This window comes from Brachypodium distachyon, chromosome 5, assembly GCF_000005505.3.
Source record: "Brachypodium distachyon strain Bd21 chromosome 5, Brachypodium_distachyon_v3.0, whole genome shotgun sequence".
NCBI classification, from domain to species: Eukaryota; Viridiplantae; Streptophyta; class Magnoliopsida; order Poales; family Poaceae; genus Brachypodium; species Brachypodium distachyon.
Window position 1 is genome coordinate 24765170 of NC_016135.3, and position 18586 is coordinate 24783755.

An 18586-nucleotide genomic window follows, 5' to 3' on the forward strand; every position below is an offset into this window, starting at 1 on the left:
ATTCTGCATTCTGCATTTTACCCCTAGCTAATGGTTAAGCCACGATCTGTTGGGCTCCCGGTTCGGGTTCGGTTTTGGGATAGACGATCCAGGTTAGTTTGCTAATCATACATAGGGCAGGGCCCACGTGCGTGCGTGAAGATACTTTTGACTCTGCATCCTGGGCAGGCCGCTGGGAACCCGGAATAGCATTGCTCTTTGCTCCAGGTTCGGGTTCGGGTTCGGTTCGGTTCCAGTTTCCAACGCGGCAAGAGTCGTCTTTTCCTGGGTGTGCACGTACATGTTTCCAGGATCTACAAGGAGGACTGACTTAATTACTGCTTACAGCTTCAGCTCTAAGTTTGATCCTTGAAGAGGTGTAATAATTTTCTCGGTATTGATAACGGATTCAAAAATAAAAGAAGTCTTGTAGACAAGCAATACTATTCTCTCCGTCTCATATTAAGTGCCGGAAAAATTACATGTATCTAAACGTATTTTAGTATATGAATACGTTCATATTTAAACAGATTTGAGTCACTTAATATGGGAGGGAGGAAGTACTAATACAATCACAAAGAATCAATTAACCTGAGTTTTGCATTTTTTTTTTATCATGGAACACTGATATGCATCTTACTTACTCCTAATGGGTGCATAGGCGTATTTAGGAGTCTGGTCACCTTGGAAAAACCGATGTGTGCGGCTCCCGGTTTGGGTTCGGTTTCAGGCATGGAGCGAACATGACACTCCAAGCTTGCTCATTGTATGTGTGTGCCCATCATCATTTGTTATTACTCCACTTGCATGTCCGGACTCTGAAGTTGCTTTTGGCCCTGTGGCAGCAGAGAACCCAAAATGAGAGAGCTTCCTCGGTTTCGGATCGGTTCGGTTCGGTTTTGGCATCCACGCGTCTAAGTCATCCTCGTTGCTCTACTATATAAACAACCTTCAGGGCTATCCCCAGTTCCCCAGTCCTCGCCAGTCACCATCATCCAAAGCTGCTCTCAGAGCCTGAAGCCAAACCATTAAGCTCCTACAGACCAAGCACACAATGGAGCTCCCAACCATCATCCTCCAAATGCTGGCCTTGATCTCCGGCGCGTGCCGCGACCCGGAGAAGCTGCCGGGGGCTCTCATCTCGTGCGGCATCCTCGAAGCCGCCGTGGCGCTCTGCCTCATCATCTTCAGGACTCCGGGAGGTATATTCCTCCACCATGGCAAGGCACCCTTCTACCTCTACTACGGCATCCTCGTTGCCACAGTGATATTTGGGCTCATGGAGGCGTCGGCCGGATTCTGGGTGTCCGGGGACGTTGTCGGACGGCGTGCCGCCGGGAAGACGATCTTGTGGGTGTCCATCCTGCCCATCGTCATCGTTGCTGCTCTTGGAGGCTTTGTCATCCGCAACGTCAAATAGTTCCACCTCTGTTCTCATTTACCATGTATTTGTATTTTTGTAGTGTATGCCAACTTGATCGAACTTGTTGTGATAATGAGCATGAGACTTTTAATCTGATGTGTCTACCAGATATGAGACTTTTACGCTGTTAATAATATTTAGGCCATGTTTGGATTGTCATGATTTTAGTGAGAGAGCTGGTATTTAGTTCCTAAGGAAATATTACGAGGTTTGGCTTGTGCCATGGGGCATTCAATCGATGTGAATTTATATGTGGTTTTGCCTTTACGTTAGGTACGAGTTGTATTTTGGCACTTGTTTTCTGTCCCGCCCAAAAGCATGGCTGAAGCAGAGGAGCGATGCAACGGAGCAGAAAATAATGTAAAGAAAACAGCTTACTTAAACATAGCTAATCGACCAGGTTGGTTAATTACTTGCTTACAGCTTCAGCTCTAAGTTTGATCCTTGAAGAGCTGTACTAATTTTCACGGTATTGCTAACGGTCAAAAATAAAAGAAATCTAGATAAACAATACCGCTAATACAATCATAAGCAAGCAATTAACCTGAGGAATTGTAAATTTATCACGGAACACTGATCTGATTTTTACCCGTAATGGGTGCGTATGCTTGCTTAAGAGTTCAGGTAATCCTGGCAGGGGTTCGCATCGTGTTGAGCCGAGTCACCGTGGGGAACCAATGTGTTCGGCTCCCGGTTCGGGTTCGGTTTTGGAACAGGGAGCGAACAGGACGGTCCAAGCTTTCTAACTACTCCTAACATTTTAGTACTATTATATACTCCACTTGGACGTGCGAAGATGCTTTTGCCTCTGCATCTTGAGGCGGCGGCAGAGAACCTGAAATGGCTCGGGTTCGGTTCGGTTTCAGCTTCTAACGGGGCAATGTAAGTTCAAACACTTCAAGTTTGACACTTTGTTCAAGCACCCATCTCTAGTTGTTTACTATGGATATCATCCAGCACGAAACTATTTTCAGATAATTCTTCGAGCTTAGAGCCTCGAGCCAAAACCATTTCTCCTGTTTGTATCTCCACCATGTCAATATTGAAATATAAGTGAATTGTCCTCTTCTTTCATAGTCCCATCAGATTAAACTTTTTGTGAACACGTGTGGTGTATAAAACTCAATATGGTATCAGAACCGAGAGGTCTTGTGTTCATGACCCGGCATGCTGCAATTAAATTACAGGCTTTGTCATCCTGGATGCCAAATAGTTGCCTCTCTTTCCATTCATTATGTATTTGTAGTGTAAGCGGAGTCGAACTTCTTGTACAGGCAAAACACTTGTCGTGGAAAATAAGTATTTATTTGCTTACACTTGTAATTTGATACACCCTCCGTTTGGGTTTAAAAGACATGCGCGTACTGCGTACATCGAGGACGTCAATTTCATCAACTAAATATGTACTCTCTCCGTCTGGGAATAATTAACTTGGATTTGCATAAGAATCTGTTCAAATTCAAGTCACTTATTTCTGAATGGAAGGAGTATTATATTGCACAAAAAATATACCTTTAGATTCGTCAACAAATGAACTTTGTAATGATATGGTTGTTTGGTCATATAACTTATCTCTTTTTAGTGAAATCGGTGACCTAGGAACACATGAAGGCCTTGTAAACCTGAACAGAGGTAGTATGTGTACGAGATCTGAGGGTTTATGCTCGAAGTACGGTAATATTTAAGGAAATAATATGGAGGTTTGGCTTGTGCCGTGGCTTTTGATCGAATCTAATTCAGAGCATCTCCAACAACATACCCATATTTTGGGTACCAAAACCATTATGGGTTGGAAAGAGAGAAAATATGGGTACCCAAAACTTACCCAACTTCTACAACACTCTTAAATTTGGACACCCATATACTTCAATTCACACCGGGCCCACATGTCATTGATCCACCCTCTCTTCTTTCCCATGCACATCTCTTCTCTCCCGAATTCGTCTCTCCTCTGCTGCCTCCCGATCCACATCGGAGCAGGCCAGGGCCGTGGCAGAGCGGGCCGGCAAAGCCAGCGACCAGCAGAGCGGGCGACGCTCGAAGCTGACGGGTCGATGGGGGCTGAAATTTCCGTTTCTTGGCAGCTGGGTTCCTGCGTGGATATGGATAGCTACCCATATTCTAGCTGGGAATACCCGTATTTGGGTATTGGGAGGCAAAATATGGGTATGTATAGTTTTAAATAGCGCGCTCTAGTGTTTGGAGAGGGCTCCCGCTAAAGCTATGCAGTTTTAGCGCTAACCTAAGAAAAAACGCTATTAACTCTGCTAATCACGCCATAACGCTATATTTTGGGATCGTTAGCGCGCTAAGCTGACTATGTTATAATTATTTTGGGGGCTTTTGGCACAAGGCATGACCTAAAATTCCATCGCATCTCAAGCAGTGCCGCAGCTCATTGTAGTTTTTTAGATTTGAACAAAAACATCATATTAAATGCTGCTATTGTCCAAAACATATGGGCATTACTAGGATTAGGTACCACCTTGCTGGCATTACAAGTGGTGTTTCTAAGTGTCAAGAGGTTTCTACTGATGTCAAGGGGAAGATTTTTTTATCATATGATGCCTCATTTATTGATACTTTTGTATGATTTTTTAAAATCCGCTAAATGGCTTAGCTCGTTATTTAAAACTATGGTATGTACCTAAAAAAATTTGGGTATCCAACAAATATAGATATGTTGCCGGAGAATTTTTTTTTGAACAAGATACCCATATGAACGGTTTTTAGGTATTCTAGCAAAATATGGATATGCCGTGGTTTTTCCTTCAATAAGTATGAGTTGTATTTTGGCACGTGTTCTGCTCTCCGTCCCGCCAAAAACCATGGCGGAAGCAGAGGAACGAGGCAACGGAGCAGAATCCAAATTTGCAATCTGAGGCATCTCAGCTTCTGAAAGCTCCATTTTCGTGTCCGGCCTGCCCAAGTATAAGGCCTGGCGCAGGTTCCTCGAGGGTAAAGCATGCATTCGGATATGGGAAAAGGCTCAAATTCACCCCGGGCCAAAACAAATCCAAGTTACACTGAAAGCCCAGTCTCCCGTCACTAACCTAATAACCTCTCTCTCTGCCCTCGTTGACTCGCTCGAAGCTCCATTGCCTCGTCAAGATTGAGACCAGGATCTGGTCTCTTCTGCTCGGCTGCTTCACAGTGGCACACTCCACACTCCACACCCATCGATTGTTCTTCCTCCGTGGACCCGCGAGCTGCTCCCTGACCGTGACGGATCTGATGGCCTCGCCAGAGGACACTTCTCTGGAGCCACAGATTGGATGGCTGGCGGAAACCATCCTCGGAACCCTCCAAATCGAAAAGCTAGATACGTGGATCCGGCGAGCCGAGCTTGACGATGTCGTTCAAAAGCTCAAGTCTGAGGTCGAGAGAGTCGAGATGGTGGTCGCTGCTGTCAGGGGGAGGGCGACCGGGAACAAGCCGCTGTCCAGGTCTCTCGCTCGTCTCAAGGATCTGCTCTACGACGCCGACGATGCTGTCGACGAGCTCGACTACTACAGGCTGCAACAACAGGTCGAAAGAGGTAAGCACAATCCCTGTAGATTCAATCCATGTGCGCTTGTTAATTAATAGTTCGACCTTATCGACATGCTAATTGTTCTTGTCAATCAATTCCTGTAGATCCAATCCATAATCCCGAAAGCACGCATGGAGCAGAAGCAGAGCGGGTAGACGAAACATCGAGGGGTGCTGCTGCGGCTGCGGATATACCGAACAGCAGCGGTGGCCATTTACGGTCCAAGCATTGGAAAGACTTCACGGTCATAACATGGGAGAGTGGAAAGGCAGTCGAAGCAAAATGTAATCTCTGCGGAGCTCACCCGATCAAGTGCGGAAGCGGCAACGGGACATCAGTTTTGAGCAATCATCTCAAGAGTAAAGGTTGCATCAGGAAACGTAGAGGGCCGCCAAACCCCTCAAGGTACAGTTTGTGATTTATGACTTGGAGTACGTTTCATCGCCACATTTTTCCTTTTGAAAGTTGATTATATAAATCTCCTTGGGATCCATTTCTGATTCTAATAGCCAAATCCACATCTTTTTTTCTATTGTAGCACCGATGATGCTACTGAAATTGCTAGGCCTATTGTAATTGGTGATTCATCTAGCGGAAAAAGAAAGAGAGCGGATCACGAGTCATCAAAATTCACCGCTACTAACACAGACACTCCTTGGGATAAAGCCGAATTATCCAATAGGATACAAAAAATAACCAGTCAGTTACAAGACATCAGGGGGAAAGTGAGTGAGATTCTCAAGATACATGGACCAGACTTTCCTTCAAGTTCAAATAACCACCGAATTGCAGCCTCAGATCATCACCTAAGAACAACATCAAGTCTTGCTCCAAGGAAAGTGTATGGGAGAGTTGCAGAAAAGAAGGCCATCATAAAGATGATAATGCAAAACAAATCTAATGGTGTAACGGTTCTGCCTATTGTAGGCACTGCAGGTGTTGGGAAGACCACTCTTGCTCAACTCGTATACAATGATCCAGATGTGGAAAGTCATTTTGACACCAAGTTATGGCTTCGGGTATCACACAACTTTGATGAAGTGAGGCTCACAAGGGAGATGCTAGACTTTGTTCCTCAAGATAGATGCGTGGGATCTCTTCACATAAATGAAAGGCATGAAGGAATAAGCAGCTTCGCAAAGCTTCAAGAGATCTTGAAGGAACGTATGGAGTACCAGTTGAAAAGGTTTCTGCTTATTTTAGATGATGTCTGGGACAATCTAGATGATGAGCGGTGGAACAAACTTTTGAATCCTCTGATATCAAGTCAAGCGAAGGGTAATGTAATTCTGGTCACAACTAGAAATTTTTGTGTTGCAAAAAAGAAGGGTACACTTGAACCGATACAGTTATGTGCTTTGGAAGATGAAGATTTTTTGTTACTCTTCAAATCACGTGCATTTGGTGATGAGAACTACAAAGGGGATCCAAGTTTAAGCCTCATTGGGAGGCAAATAGCAGAGAAGTTAGCGGGAAACCCATTAGCAGCAGAAACTGCAGGGGAGCTATTAAGAGAGCATCTTACCATTGACCATTGGACTAAAATTCTGAAGGACGAACACTGGAAATCCCTGCAGCTCAGTACAGGCATCATGTGTGCTCTGAGGCTTAGCTATGATCAGCTACCCTACCATATACAGCAATGTTTCTCATATACTTCTATATTTCCCAGAAGTTATCGGTTTCCTGGAGAGATGTTGGTCCATATTTGGATTTCGCAAGGATTTGTGAACGGTAACCAGTCAAGTAAGAGATTGGAGGAAATAGGACGGCACAATCTGACCGTTTTGGTGAACCTGGGCTTCATTCAGCAAGTTGAAATTTTTTTGTCTTGTCAACCTTGCTATGCTATATGTGGTCTTATGCATCATTTTGGGAGGATAGTTTCAAGAACTGAGTGTGCAATTATAGATGGTCTACAGTGCAATGAAATGTTGCCAACTGTACTTCATTTGTCAATAGTAACTGATTATGCATACAACAAAGATCAGGATGGGGAATTTTCTCGTAATGAACTGTTTGAAAAAACTCTGAATAACACAGTTACATCAGTTAGCAAACTGAGATCATTGGTGTTACTTGGGCACTATGATCCTTGCTTCTTACAATTGTTCCAGCGTAAATTCCAAGAGGCACAGAATTTACGCCTGCTGCAAATGTCTGTGACATCTGTTGATTTTAGTTCCTTCCAGTGCAGTTTCGTAAAGCCTGCACATCTTCGCTATCTAAAACTTGGGTCTGTTGAAGTGCGTGGGGATTTCCCTCGCGTTTTCAGCAAGTTGTACCAACTCCAAGTATTAGATGTTGGCTTATACGCTCATCCAACTGCACCTAACGGCATTCATAATCTTGTGAGCCTGCGGCTACTTGATTTTAAGGTTCAAACTTCTAGCGGCTCTGAGATAACACAACTCCAATCCATGAACGAGCTTGTACAACTTGGTGTGTCTCAACTTGACAATGTTAAAAGTTCGGAGGAGGCTTATGGGGCAGGACTGAGAAACAAAGGACACTTAGAAAACCTTCACTTGTCCTGGAAGGATACCTTGTCAGATAATGAATCTCCTGCGGACACAGCAAGGAAACATAGCGAAGTGCTTGAGGGTCTTAAACCACATAAGCACTTAAAGCATCTACAGATATCTGGTTATAATGGCACCTCCCCAACTTGGCTCAACAGCAATATGTCAATTACCTCCTTGCAGACGCTTCATCTAGACTGCTGTAGAGAATGGGAAATACTTCCGTCTCTGGAAAGGTTTCCTTGTCTCAGAAAGCTGAAGTTGAACAACATGCGGAAAGTAACAAAAATATTGGTTCCTTCACTGGAGGAGCTAGTTCTAGTTGACATGCCAGAGCTGGAGAGATGTTCATGCACTTCCTTGGAGGGTTTCAACTCTAGCTTAAGATCACTGAGGATCGAGAATTGTGAAAAACTGGAGGTGTTTGATCTGTTTGAGAACGCAGGTAAATTCAAAGTTGAGCACAGGTCATGGCTTTCTGGTGTTAGGGAGCTAATCCTGCTTGATTGCCATCTGTTGAAAGTGTTCAGCCATCTTCCACCATCAGCAACCTTTTCAGAGTTACAAATCAGAGGAGTTTCAACACTTCCGAGCATGAATGGATCTTATGAAAAGTTACATATTGAGTCAGATTGGGAGGATCCCTCTACTGAGTGTGTGGGAGAGGTTTTGGCATTCCATAATCTCAGGAGCCTCAAATTTCTGAGCATAAATGGTTACGGAGTGAATTCAATGTCTATTTTCTTCAAAGATTTAAGCCATCTCGTCTCTTTAAAGAGTTTGGAAATTGCCAGATGCGGAATTGTTTTCTCTTCGTATGTTATACCAGAGCCTACATGTGAAGATGTGCTCGCTGCAAATCGCAAGCTCTTCCCGTCTCTTCAGAGTCTCACTGTTGAATCATGTAGAATAACGGGGAAGGGGCTATCTCTGATGCTGCAACATTCACCAGTTCTTGAGAAATTGGATTTGTTTGATTGCATAGGTATAACACTCTTAACGGTAGACGAGGAAGAAAACAGTCTATCAAATCTTATCTCAGACAGGGAGACACAAGACGAGCTCTTGCACATTCCATTTAATGTGAGCTCCACTCTCAAGGAGTTAAGTTTTGTTGATTTCCATTGTCTAAGATTTAACGGGAGCAAGAAAGGCTTCTCTGGATTTACCTCCCTTGAGAACCTACATATCTGGGATTGCCCTGAGCTGCTCTCGTCTTTGGTGCGTAAAGACGGAAGTGATGACCAGGCGAACGGAAGATGGCTCCTCCCAGAATCACTTGGAGAACTTGATATCGTTAGCTATCCCGAAGAATCACTGCAACGCTGCTTTCCAAATAATCTAAACAGCCTCAAGAAGTTGGTACTGTGGAACGCAGATTTGAAATCTCTACAGCTACATTCATGCACGGGACTGGAAGAGTTGGAATTTGCAGGCTGTGATTCGCTCAGCATAGTAGAGGGCCTGCAGTCCCTTGGCAGCCTCCGAGATTTGACAGTACTTGGCTGCCCTTGCTTGCCATCGTATTTGGAGAGCTTTTCGCGGCAGTGCAATGAGCTGCTCCCGCGACTGGAAACGCTTGTGATCAATGACCCAGGTGTCCTCACCACGTCATTCTGCAAGCACCTCACCTCCCTGCACGACCTAAAACTTGTGTGGATGAAAGTGACGAGACTAACGGAGGAGCAAGAGAGAGCGCTTGTGCTCCTCAAGTCCCTGCAAGAGCTCACCTTTGACGGCTGTCATCATGTCATGCATCTTCCCGCGGGGCTGCACACCCTTCCTTCCCTCAAGAGGTTGAAGATTGATTCTTGTTCGAGCATCTTATGGCAGCCGGAAACAGGCTTCCCTGATTCGCTGGAAGAACTGGAACTCTTACGGTGCAGCAAGGAGCTAGACGATGAATGCATGTTGCTAGCGACGCCGATGAGCAAGCTAAAGGTCAAAATCATTCCATGACGTGTGAATTAATTACTGTATGCCTTGTCAAGCACATGTTTGTGGCACAAGTTGACCTCAAAAGGCAACAAAGTGATATATGTTGTGCATTGTAATACACACTAGTACTTGTGACCAGCAATTTCTTTACATCTTGTTTGCTCGTAGGGTTAACTGACAAGCGAGAGCGAGCGCGGAGAGTAAATAATCTCATAGGCGCATATCCTGCCCAAACATATTAGTCCCTCTGTCTAGAAAAAGATGTCGCGCGGGTCATTTTAAAAAAAAAAACTCGGAGAATTCCCGACCTAACAGAGTGTCCTCGCACGCTCTTCTTCCTCGCTGCACGCCGCCGCTCTGCTCGCCGCACGCCTCCGCTGCTCCCCTCTGACGTATAGGTCCGACGGATAGCTCGCCATCGACACTCCCCTCCGCCGTCTAGCTCCACCGGGCTCCCGCTCCGCCGTGCTGCTCCCCTTCTGCCCTCCAAAGGTTGGGTTTTTCTTGTATTGGGGAAGAGCGAGGCGAGAGCTGGTGCTGCGGTGCGAGAGCTGGTGCCCAGGCTGCCTAGCGTGCTGAATCCCTCCTCCTTCTCCTCCTCCTCCTCCCCACCCCTGGGCGCGCCGACTCCCTCCTCCTCCGCCCCGCAACTGCTACGGCCGCCACCAGTTTCGAGCTGGTCCGCGTCGCGAGCACTCCACGACCCCGCTGAGGTACGGACGCTTCTCGATTCTCCTCCGACTTGATCCCATCGCCTCCCGTGGTGTCGAATTGCTCGCTTCCAAATCATGTTCTCTGTTTGGTGAAGAACTAGCAGCAATAGCATATATATCTCTGAACGACTAATTGATGTTTGGTGATGCTTCGAGAAACATGTTCAATTTTCAATTTACTAGGCCTGAGTATGATCTATTTTTTGTTTGTTTGTTTGTTTGTTTGTCCTTCTCTATGTTCAGTGGTACAAACTCTAGAGATAGGAGACAGTGCTAGCTGTCAACAAGAAAGCATAAGGTTTGTGAACTTCTAGAGATAGGAGAAAACTGTGGCAGGGTGTTGGACATCCCTCTGATTCATTTATGTATAAATGATCTTAGCATTGAATCTTGTAGTAATGATGATTGTGTTTTGCTGTACTTCAGGAGGAAGTGTCAGTGCCAGAGATGTTGTTCTCAGTGATGTGAAGGTATGAGTTCTACCGAGCTTGCTGTTCTAGACTTCTATTCTTGCAGAATGGGCACTGCAAATTGAAATACCTGTCCTTTTATTCCAGAAAGGGAAGAAACGCCAGAGGAATTCTAAAGGAAGCGGCAAGGCAACTGAAGGTGCTTCTGCAGAGAAGGTAATAACTTGCTGTGCCGAGGGCAAGGTTAAAGTTCTTTTTTTAATCACTGATGTTCTGCTAGAAAACCCATCTATCACATACTTGCTTCACCTGTCCCCTGGTGTCTGGTGCTCAACGATCTGTACCAGGGTGTTGTTCAGAAAACATTTAGAAAGATCTCCCTATTATTGCTTTGTTGTTTTTTATTTCTAATTACCATCATGGGCTATCTAGAAATTGTCCTGTTAAATACATAAGCTAGTCTTGTGTTGAGCATAAGCTAGTGCTATATATTGGGGGCATAACATAATTCCAACATTAGTGCCAACAGTAGCATAACTTAGAAGCTATCCCGTTAACTCTAGTATCAACTGAACTAGGGACAAATTCAGTTAACTCTAGTCTCTTAAACTGTTAACTGAACATTTGCTTCCCAACACTATTGTACAAGCCATGGTCGTGTAATTAACTAGGCTAACTAATACTATTAGCAATAGAAAGTGGGAGTTGCGAGTCCCCAAATGCTTTCAGAAAAGCAGTGGAGTCTCAATCAAGTAGCTGATGATTAGTGATCAGCTCAACAACAGGCAGCAAAGCCCATCTGAGCATGTGAACCAATAATGTGGCTAGAAATGGGCTTGCTACATGGAAAGGGATCTCCTGGATGTCAAATGCAAGGCTCTTTCTGCTAGATAAATTCAGTTAGCAGTTAATTGTTAACTGTTAACTGAACTGAGTTAACAGTTAATTGTGGTAGAGTACAGCATGACTAGGCTTGTTTAAAAATTGGTAGAGTACAACATTATGATTCTACAGTACTAAGTGTGTTAGCCATATACTCAGAAAACATTGTCAAGTAGTTTGAGACAGCAGCATGTGTTGCAATTCTAACAAAAAAATCTGCCCATTTCAAAGCACAGAATCTTCACAAAACAATCTGCGACTCCAGATTTTTGAGTTGGCACTGAAATTTCCATCACCATCCAAACAGAACCTCCAGTTACTGAACTGAAAAATGCAGACAAAAAATGGGCAACAACATTCTGCTGTCTCAAAAATTAAGAGGAACTGCAGTTAAATATTTTCTTCAGGTACATATTTTCTTATCCATTCCTTGTTTGTGTTTGCTATCTCCTTCTTTTGTTGTTTGGTCCTTTCCAGATTATGGAATATAAGAACTTAGAGCTGACAAATGTAACATATAGTTATGAATTAGAATCATGCAACATGGAGACATTATATGTTTTAATTTTGGTCCAATCTGTGTTCTGCCATCATGGTATGTCTATGTTTACAACAGTTTTTGCACTGCAGCTTTGTGAATTATCATTTCAGAAGACTCGTCATCTTCGCAATCCATACAATGACAATCCTCATGTTAAGGTACATCCCATACCTCATCCCAAATGTGAACTAAATAGATGGCTCATGTTGTCTAGGTTGTGCCTGTAATGGAGTGTGAACTTAATTCAACTGAATTGAATTCAGCTTGCGCCTGTAATGGCATGTAAGATGTTCATGTTTCTTTTTCTCAATCAAAATCTTTCAATGCACAGCCATTAACTTTTAACTGAAATGAATTAAGAATTAAAAGAACTCTAGTCATTCAGTTAACAGTCTGAGGTTCAGGTTTATTGTAATCGCTGTGCCATGCCATGTTTTAATTAAGTTCTGGTTCAGAAATAGATTGCTCCCTTCCTTTCTTAATGTCTAGAGTTTCATGTTTTGAACTTTCAAATTTGGAAAGAAATTATGCTTAATTGTAGGGCCGAGCTTCCATTTTGGGTAGAAATAGATTGCTACCTTCCTTTTTTAATCCTCAGATTTCTCCCTTCCTTCTTCTAATCCTGAGATTGCTCCCTTCCTTCTTATAATCCTGGATTGCTTTCTTTTTTAATTCTGTGATTGAGGACCGCAGGCGGAGGCGCGGGCGCAGGAGGCGGCGCTGGCGAAACCAGGGACGGCAGCAGGAGCTTCCTCGCCTGGAGCTCGCCTGGATCAGCGCCGGCGGCCTGGAGCAGAGCGATGGCCGCGGGAGCACCCTGGCCTAGAGCAGAGGGACGGCCGCGGGAGCTCCTTGGCCTGGAGCTGTGGAAGCAGGCATCCGCGATGGATCTCCTCCACGAGATTGGATTGCCGGCTATGGCGGGAGGCTGGCGGGAGCTCCACTTGCCTCCGGCGGCGCGAGGGTAGCGGGACGGCGGGAGCTCCGCCCACCTCTGGCGGAAGATTTCAGTTTTGATTTCAATTTGAATTTCAATTTCGAGCCCAAATTTCAAACGAATTTCAACTTGAGGGATTTTTTGGCAAAAATTCTATTGCACTGGAGGGGTGGAAGGATGCGACGTCCTTTTCTGTACAGAGGGAGTACTACCTGTTGATGATGTAGTTGCAGAATTGCAGATCCCAGCACGCACACGACGATGTTCATGGCACGCTGCTTCCCGCAATCCCGCCGTACCCGACACCGGTGCAGGGCCGCCATCTGTCAAGGCGATTCCGACAAGAGAGCCTCTGCACTGCCAACGCCGTCAGAGGAGCTTGAACCCCGTGTCCCCGTCACGGCTGCAGTTCCGCCTGAATTTGGGGATCGACCATGGCTTGTCGTGCGAGTGTGTTCGGAGTTGCGAGCCAATCTTTCTGCTGCGCTCAAGTTGTTGTGGACTTGTAGTCATCGTTTCACCCTTTCTTGAGCTTGCTAGCCCGTGCGCCTTGCTGGAGCCGGAGTCGTGGAAAACAATCTGAACATATTTTTCATCAACTATAAAACAGGCCTTTTAAGTACTTGGTGAACATTATCGGGCAACAACGGCCAAATTTGAAACACATAGAAAGGTAATGGCGTTTCCATGGTTGTGCATCAACAGCAAGAAATTCTCAAGTTATCCATGAATAACAGGCCTTTTAAGTTCTTGTCGTGTCAGACAACAAAATAGGCATATCACACTATAAATCAGCTTTCCATGTCTACTGATATCTATGTTAGTCATATCACACTGTAAATCACCATAACTATCATCAGACAAAGATGATGACTAGGATTCCAATATCTTCTTACTCCGATTCCATAGTTACGTCATCTACTAGGAACTACGTTAACTAAATCCAAGCGAACATGGATATGCACAGTGCTAGCAAGTAGACATGGATATGCACAGTGCTAGCCTGAAACCAAAGTAAGGAGGACCGGAGTTGTTTCTCCTTTGTTTGCCATCGCCGTCGTTAATTAACAGCCAGAGACCCGAGCACACCGTTTTCTGATTCATCTGCTACCGAGGAAGGATTCATCTCCTTTGTTTGCCTAGCCTGACTGTGGCTGGACACTGCCCACTGGCCAGTGGCGACCGCTGGCCGCGCTGAGCCTCGGCGCGTCCGCAGGTCGCTCGCTGTATATCGATTCCCAGGTCGGGCCCATGAGCAAGTCCTTTTGCTAACGGGACGGTAGCGCACCGCACCGCAACGAAGCGGCGACTCCTCATCTACCTTCCTTTTTCCCACAAGTTCCCCCGCACCTCTTAATTACTCTGTTGTTTTTCTCACAACCGTGTGCCCACATTTAATTACTCCTCACAACCGTATACGATCATGAATCTCTGTTATTTTCCTTGCAAATGTTGATTCGGACTCCGGAGAACGCAAGTACACAACACTCAACACAACAGCCTGAAGAAAGCCTTTAGTTCCGTCCACCCAAAAAACTAGTGTAGAATAATAAACAGGATGACAAGTCGACCGACCCCTGTTTCGTCTCAGGAGAGGCGACCGGGGGAGTAAACCTAGCCACCGCCAAGCCCTCCCCTTCAGATCCCGCCTTGCCGCCGCTGCCGCCGGCCTTGCCGCGGTGGCGGCGCCCCCCCCCCCCCCTTTCCGCCTCCAAAGGTCGCGGTTTGGCGTTTCCTGAAGCGCAGCGGTGGTTACGGCTCGTGGTGGTGGCGCGTTGTGGGGAGGCGGCAGCGGCTGGCTAGGTCGCCGGAACCGGGGCTCTGCGCCCGGATCTGGGGCGGAGCTGGCGTTTGGTGGTCGCGTGGTGTGCGCTGCTGTGGTGACGGCTCGCTGGCTTGGTCGCAGATTTCGTGCCTCTGTGCCCGGATCTGCGGCTCGCGCTGGCCGTGCCTTGGCCCAGCGTGGAGGCTGCTCTTGCTCGTGTTGGCTGCGGGCGTTCTCTAGCCGTTTGGGTGCGGCGGCGGTCGCCGAACCCGTTTTCCTTCTGTCCCTTGCTGTGACCTGCTGCGGTGTGTTGTGGGGTTTGGCGAAAGCCTAACTGTGGCTGGACACTGTCCACTGGCCAGCGGCGACCGCTGGAGCGCTGAGCCTCGGCGCGTCGGCGGGTCGCTCACTGTATATCGATTCCCAGGTCGGGCCCATGAGAAAGCCCTTTTGCTAACGGGACGGTAGTGCATGCACCGCAGCGCAACGAAGTGACGACTCCTCATCTAGCTTCCTCTTTCGCCACAAGTTCCGCTTACGCTTACGTATGCCCGCATTTAATTACTCCTCACAACCGTATACGATCACGAATCTTTGTTGTTTTCCTTGCAGATGTTGATCCGGAGAACGCGAGTACACAACACAACAACCTGAAGAAAGCCTTTTAGTTCCGTCCAAAACTAGTGTAGTCTGTGCATTGTCGGATATTCCACTTTCTATGTGGAATACTTACTGTCCGTAAGTATATCTTTACAGTGTAGCTTATTTCTCTACAAAATAAGAGTAAAGTAACCCACATGTTTGCTCTGCAATTCATAACTGTACTCATGTGCAGCGGTTCATTGCAGTTCATGACAGGTGCTTCTGTTACTCAAGTCTCGCGGACTAATCTTGGCATCTTCAAAAGGCCCGCCAACAAGCTTGCTAAATTAATCGAACACTGTCAATCATTACCAACCCCGTTTAAACCTTCCTCCGCACAGTTATTTTTTTTACAGTATCTGCACAGTTAATTATCGAAGACGAGGCTGTTCCCAGGTATGCAAAGACACCAACGCAGGAGAACTATTGCGCCTATTGCGTGCCTGCCGAGGCTTGGCGAGCTGGGCAGCCAAATGAAAAACTTTCAGAATTAACTTGGGTTGTCAGAGCTCATCTTATACACCGGATCACAGGAAAGAGCAGACGTCATGAAGAATCGGAAGGGTGACAATTAGAGCTTTCAAGGCTGAAGATGCCGACCCTTCTTGTACCGACGCGGCAACGGCAATGGCAACCAAAATCCACACCAAAAAACATCCACGTCAAGGAGCGTGCACACATTTGCCAGTCCCGTACTTAATTTCCTTTTGACTAGTTCAGACTCAGATGCTGCCAAAACAGATTGCCCCGGTTCGGTTTACAAGTCCTCGGATTTTTCGGATCGCCCTGGTGTATAACATCCACGTCAATCAGGATTCACGCATCTGAAGAAAATAATGTTCTGAAAAGGGAGTAAAATACACTGTTTCAAGTGAATGAGTGTCGTAGCGCCTGGATGTCCACGTATCTTTCCAGGATTTACAAGGACAACAAATTTATGGACAAAATGGAGTAAAATAGGAGTACTATCGATTTATTGGCTTAGATCATGTAATTTATATTTGTCTCATCTTATTGGTGTGTGCAAAATTAACACGTGATACAGTTTTAAGGTGTTTTGGACCGTCACCATTGATTGAGTCTTTTGTAAGAGTATAAAAATATTCGAGCATAATTTAACAACTAGTGTTTTTTAAGCTAATGTTATTTTCAAGATTAGCAAACACATAAAAGAAAAGAGTGTGGCTATATCTAAGATGCCTGATTTTTAAGCAAAAGACTTAAATCTAAGTTCACGAATCAGAACCGTTGGATTAGTACCTACATCTCATTTTACTCTTCTTTTTTCACCGCCCGTTTCGAATCTTAAAACACAAATCATATTCAATGGTTGAGGAATCGACTTATATCTAATTAAAAATCAGGCAATTTAGATATGGCAAAACCCAAAATAAAATGTAAAGAAAATGAGAGCACGAGCACACCATTTACTTAAACACGGGACATCAGGTGGGCTTAATTACTTGAGTAGTATAAGTTTGACCCTTGACGAGGTGCATTAATCAGCTCTCTATTATTACGAATTCAAACAAAATTATAGCCAAATAAAACCACTAATACAAAGTAGTAGGAATTAATTGAACTGATGATTTGTAATTTTTATCACGGAACAGTGATCTGAATTCTGTTGTTTGACTGTTTTGGCATCTTCCTACTAATGGGTGCATCTGCTATTCTGCTTACTTTAGGAGTTCGGATGATCATGACAGGGGGCTTGGATCTTGTTGGGCCGAGTCACCTTGGAGAAAGCGATGCGTTCAGCTCCCGGTTCGGGGTCGGGTTCGGTTTCGGTTTCAATTTCGGGATAGACGATCCAAGCTTGCTAATCATTTATGGGGATCATTTATTGCTACTCCCCTTGTGTGTGTGTGAAGATGCTTTTGACTCTACATCTTAACTCTGGAGCCGAAATCTCCTCTCGAGCAGGTGGCAGGGGACCACGAAATTGCATTGCTGGGAGATCGGGTTCGGTTCGGTTTCAGCCTCCAACACGGCAAAGAGGTCGTTAATACCCTCTTTTGTTTCTGGGTGTGCACGTATATGTTTCCAGGATTTACAAGTACGACCGACTTAGGATGCTGTATATACTCCGAGCATAATTCAACAGCTATATTATTTCAAGGTTAACGAACAAATAAGACAAAATTGTAAAGAGCTGTCAACGTAAAGAAATGAAGAGCTCGAGCACACCTTACTTAAACATAGCTAATCGATCAGGTTGGTTAATTACTTGCTTACAGCTTCAGCTCATCCTTGAAGAGGTGTATTAATTTAGTCGGCATAGTACTGAAGTTAATGGGTATTTTTTATTTAAAAAAGCCTTTGACTCTGCATCTTTGGGAGGCGGCAGAGAACCTGAAATGGCATTGCTCGGGTTCACAACGCGGCAATGCAAGCTCAAGCACCCACTTTAGTTGTTTCAGAACGGACAAAGCATTCTTCAAGCTCAGAGAGCCTCGAGACAAAACCATTTCTCCGGCACACCACGCAGCCACACAGAGGCAACATGGAGTCACACAAAAAACAGATCGCCACGTCAAAGGTGAAGTCATCCTCGTTGCTCTACTATATAAACAACCTTCAGGGCTATCCCCAGTTCCCCAGTCCTCGCCAGTCACCAAAATCCAAAGCTGCTCTCAGAGCCTGAAGCCAAACCATTAAGCTCCTGCAGACCAAGCACACAATGGAGCTCCCAACCATCCTCCTCCAAATGCTGGCCTTGATCTCCGGCGCGTGCCGCGACCCGGAGAAGCTGCCGGGGGCTCTCATCTCGTGCGGCGTCGTCGAAGCCGCCATGGCGCTCTGCCTCATCCTCTCCAAGGCTCCCGGAGGTTTGTTTCTCCACCACGGCAAGGCGCTGTACTATCTGTACTACGGTATCCTCATCGCCATTTTGATATTCGGGCTCTTGGAGGCGTCGGCCGGATTCTGGGTGTCGGGGGACGTTGTCGGACGGCGTGCCGCCGGGAAGACGATCCTCTGGGTTTCCATCCTGCCCCTCGTCATCGTCGTTGCTCTTGGAGGCTTTGTCATCCTGAAGACCTGAACGCCAAATAGCTGCTTGCACCTCTGTTCTCATTCATCATGTATTTCAGTATCTGTAGTTTCTACGAGCTTGAAGTTGTTGTATAATAACGGTTAACTTTGATTTGCTTACACTTGTAATCTGATATGTATACGAGATCTGGGGGTTCTATGCTGGAAGTAATATTTAAGGAAATAATATAGAGGTTTGGCTTCTGCTATGGATTTCGATTGATGTGAAGTTATGTTGTTTTCTCATTTACGAAGGCATGAGTTGT

The 18586-nt window shown here is 45.6% G+C and overlaps 2 protein-coding genes and 1 long non-coding RNA gene across 3 annotated transcripts; 2 read left to right on the forward strand and 1 right to left on the reverse strand.

The window, feature by feature from the left end:
• Positions 1–4391: 4391 nt before the first annotated feature.
• LOC100838760 (putative disease resistance protein RGA4) lies at positions 4392–9549 on the forward strand. The gene is made up of 3 exons (XM_010242142.3): positions 4392–4940; positions 5039–5339; positions 5473–9549. Exons 1-3 carry the CDS (start codon positions 4637–4639, stop codon positions 9413–9415), a joined length of 4548 nt encoding a protein of 1515 aa, XP_010240444.1. The 5' UTR covers positions 4392–4636; the 3' UTR covers positions 9416–9549.
• A 1920-nt stretch (positions 9550–11469) lies between these two features.
• On the reverse strand, positions 11470–13455 carry LOC112269515. Its single transcript, XR_002961377.1, has 2 exons — positions 13090–13455; positions 11470–12934 (listed from the first exon to the last, which is right to left on the reverse strand). It is a non-coding gene; the product is annotated as an uncharacterized LOC112269515 (long non-coding RNA).
• Positions 13456–17905: 4450 nt separating this feature from the next.
• Positions 17906–18524, forward strand: LOC104581427. The gene has a single exon (XM_010228970.2). The coding sequence runs from the start codon at positions 17968–17970 to the stop codon at positions 18328–18330; it is 363 nt and encodes a 120-aa protein (XP_010227272.1). The 5' UTR covers positions 17906–17967; the 3' UTR covers positions 18331–18524.
• Positions 18525–18586: the final 62 nt, after the last annotated feature.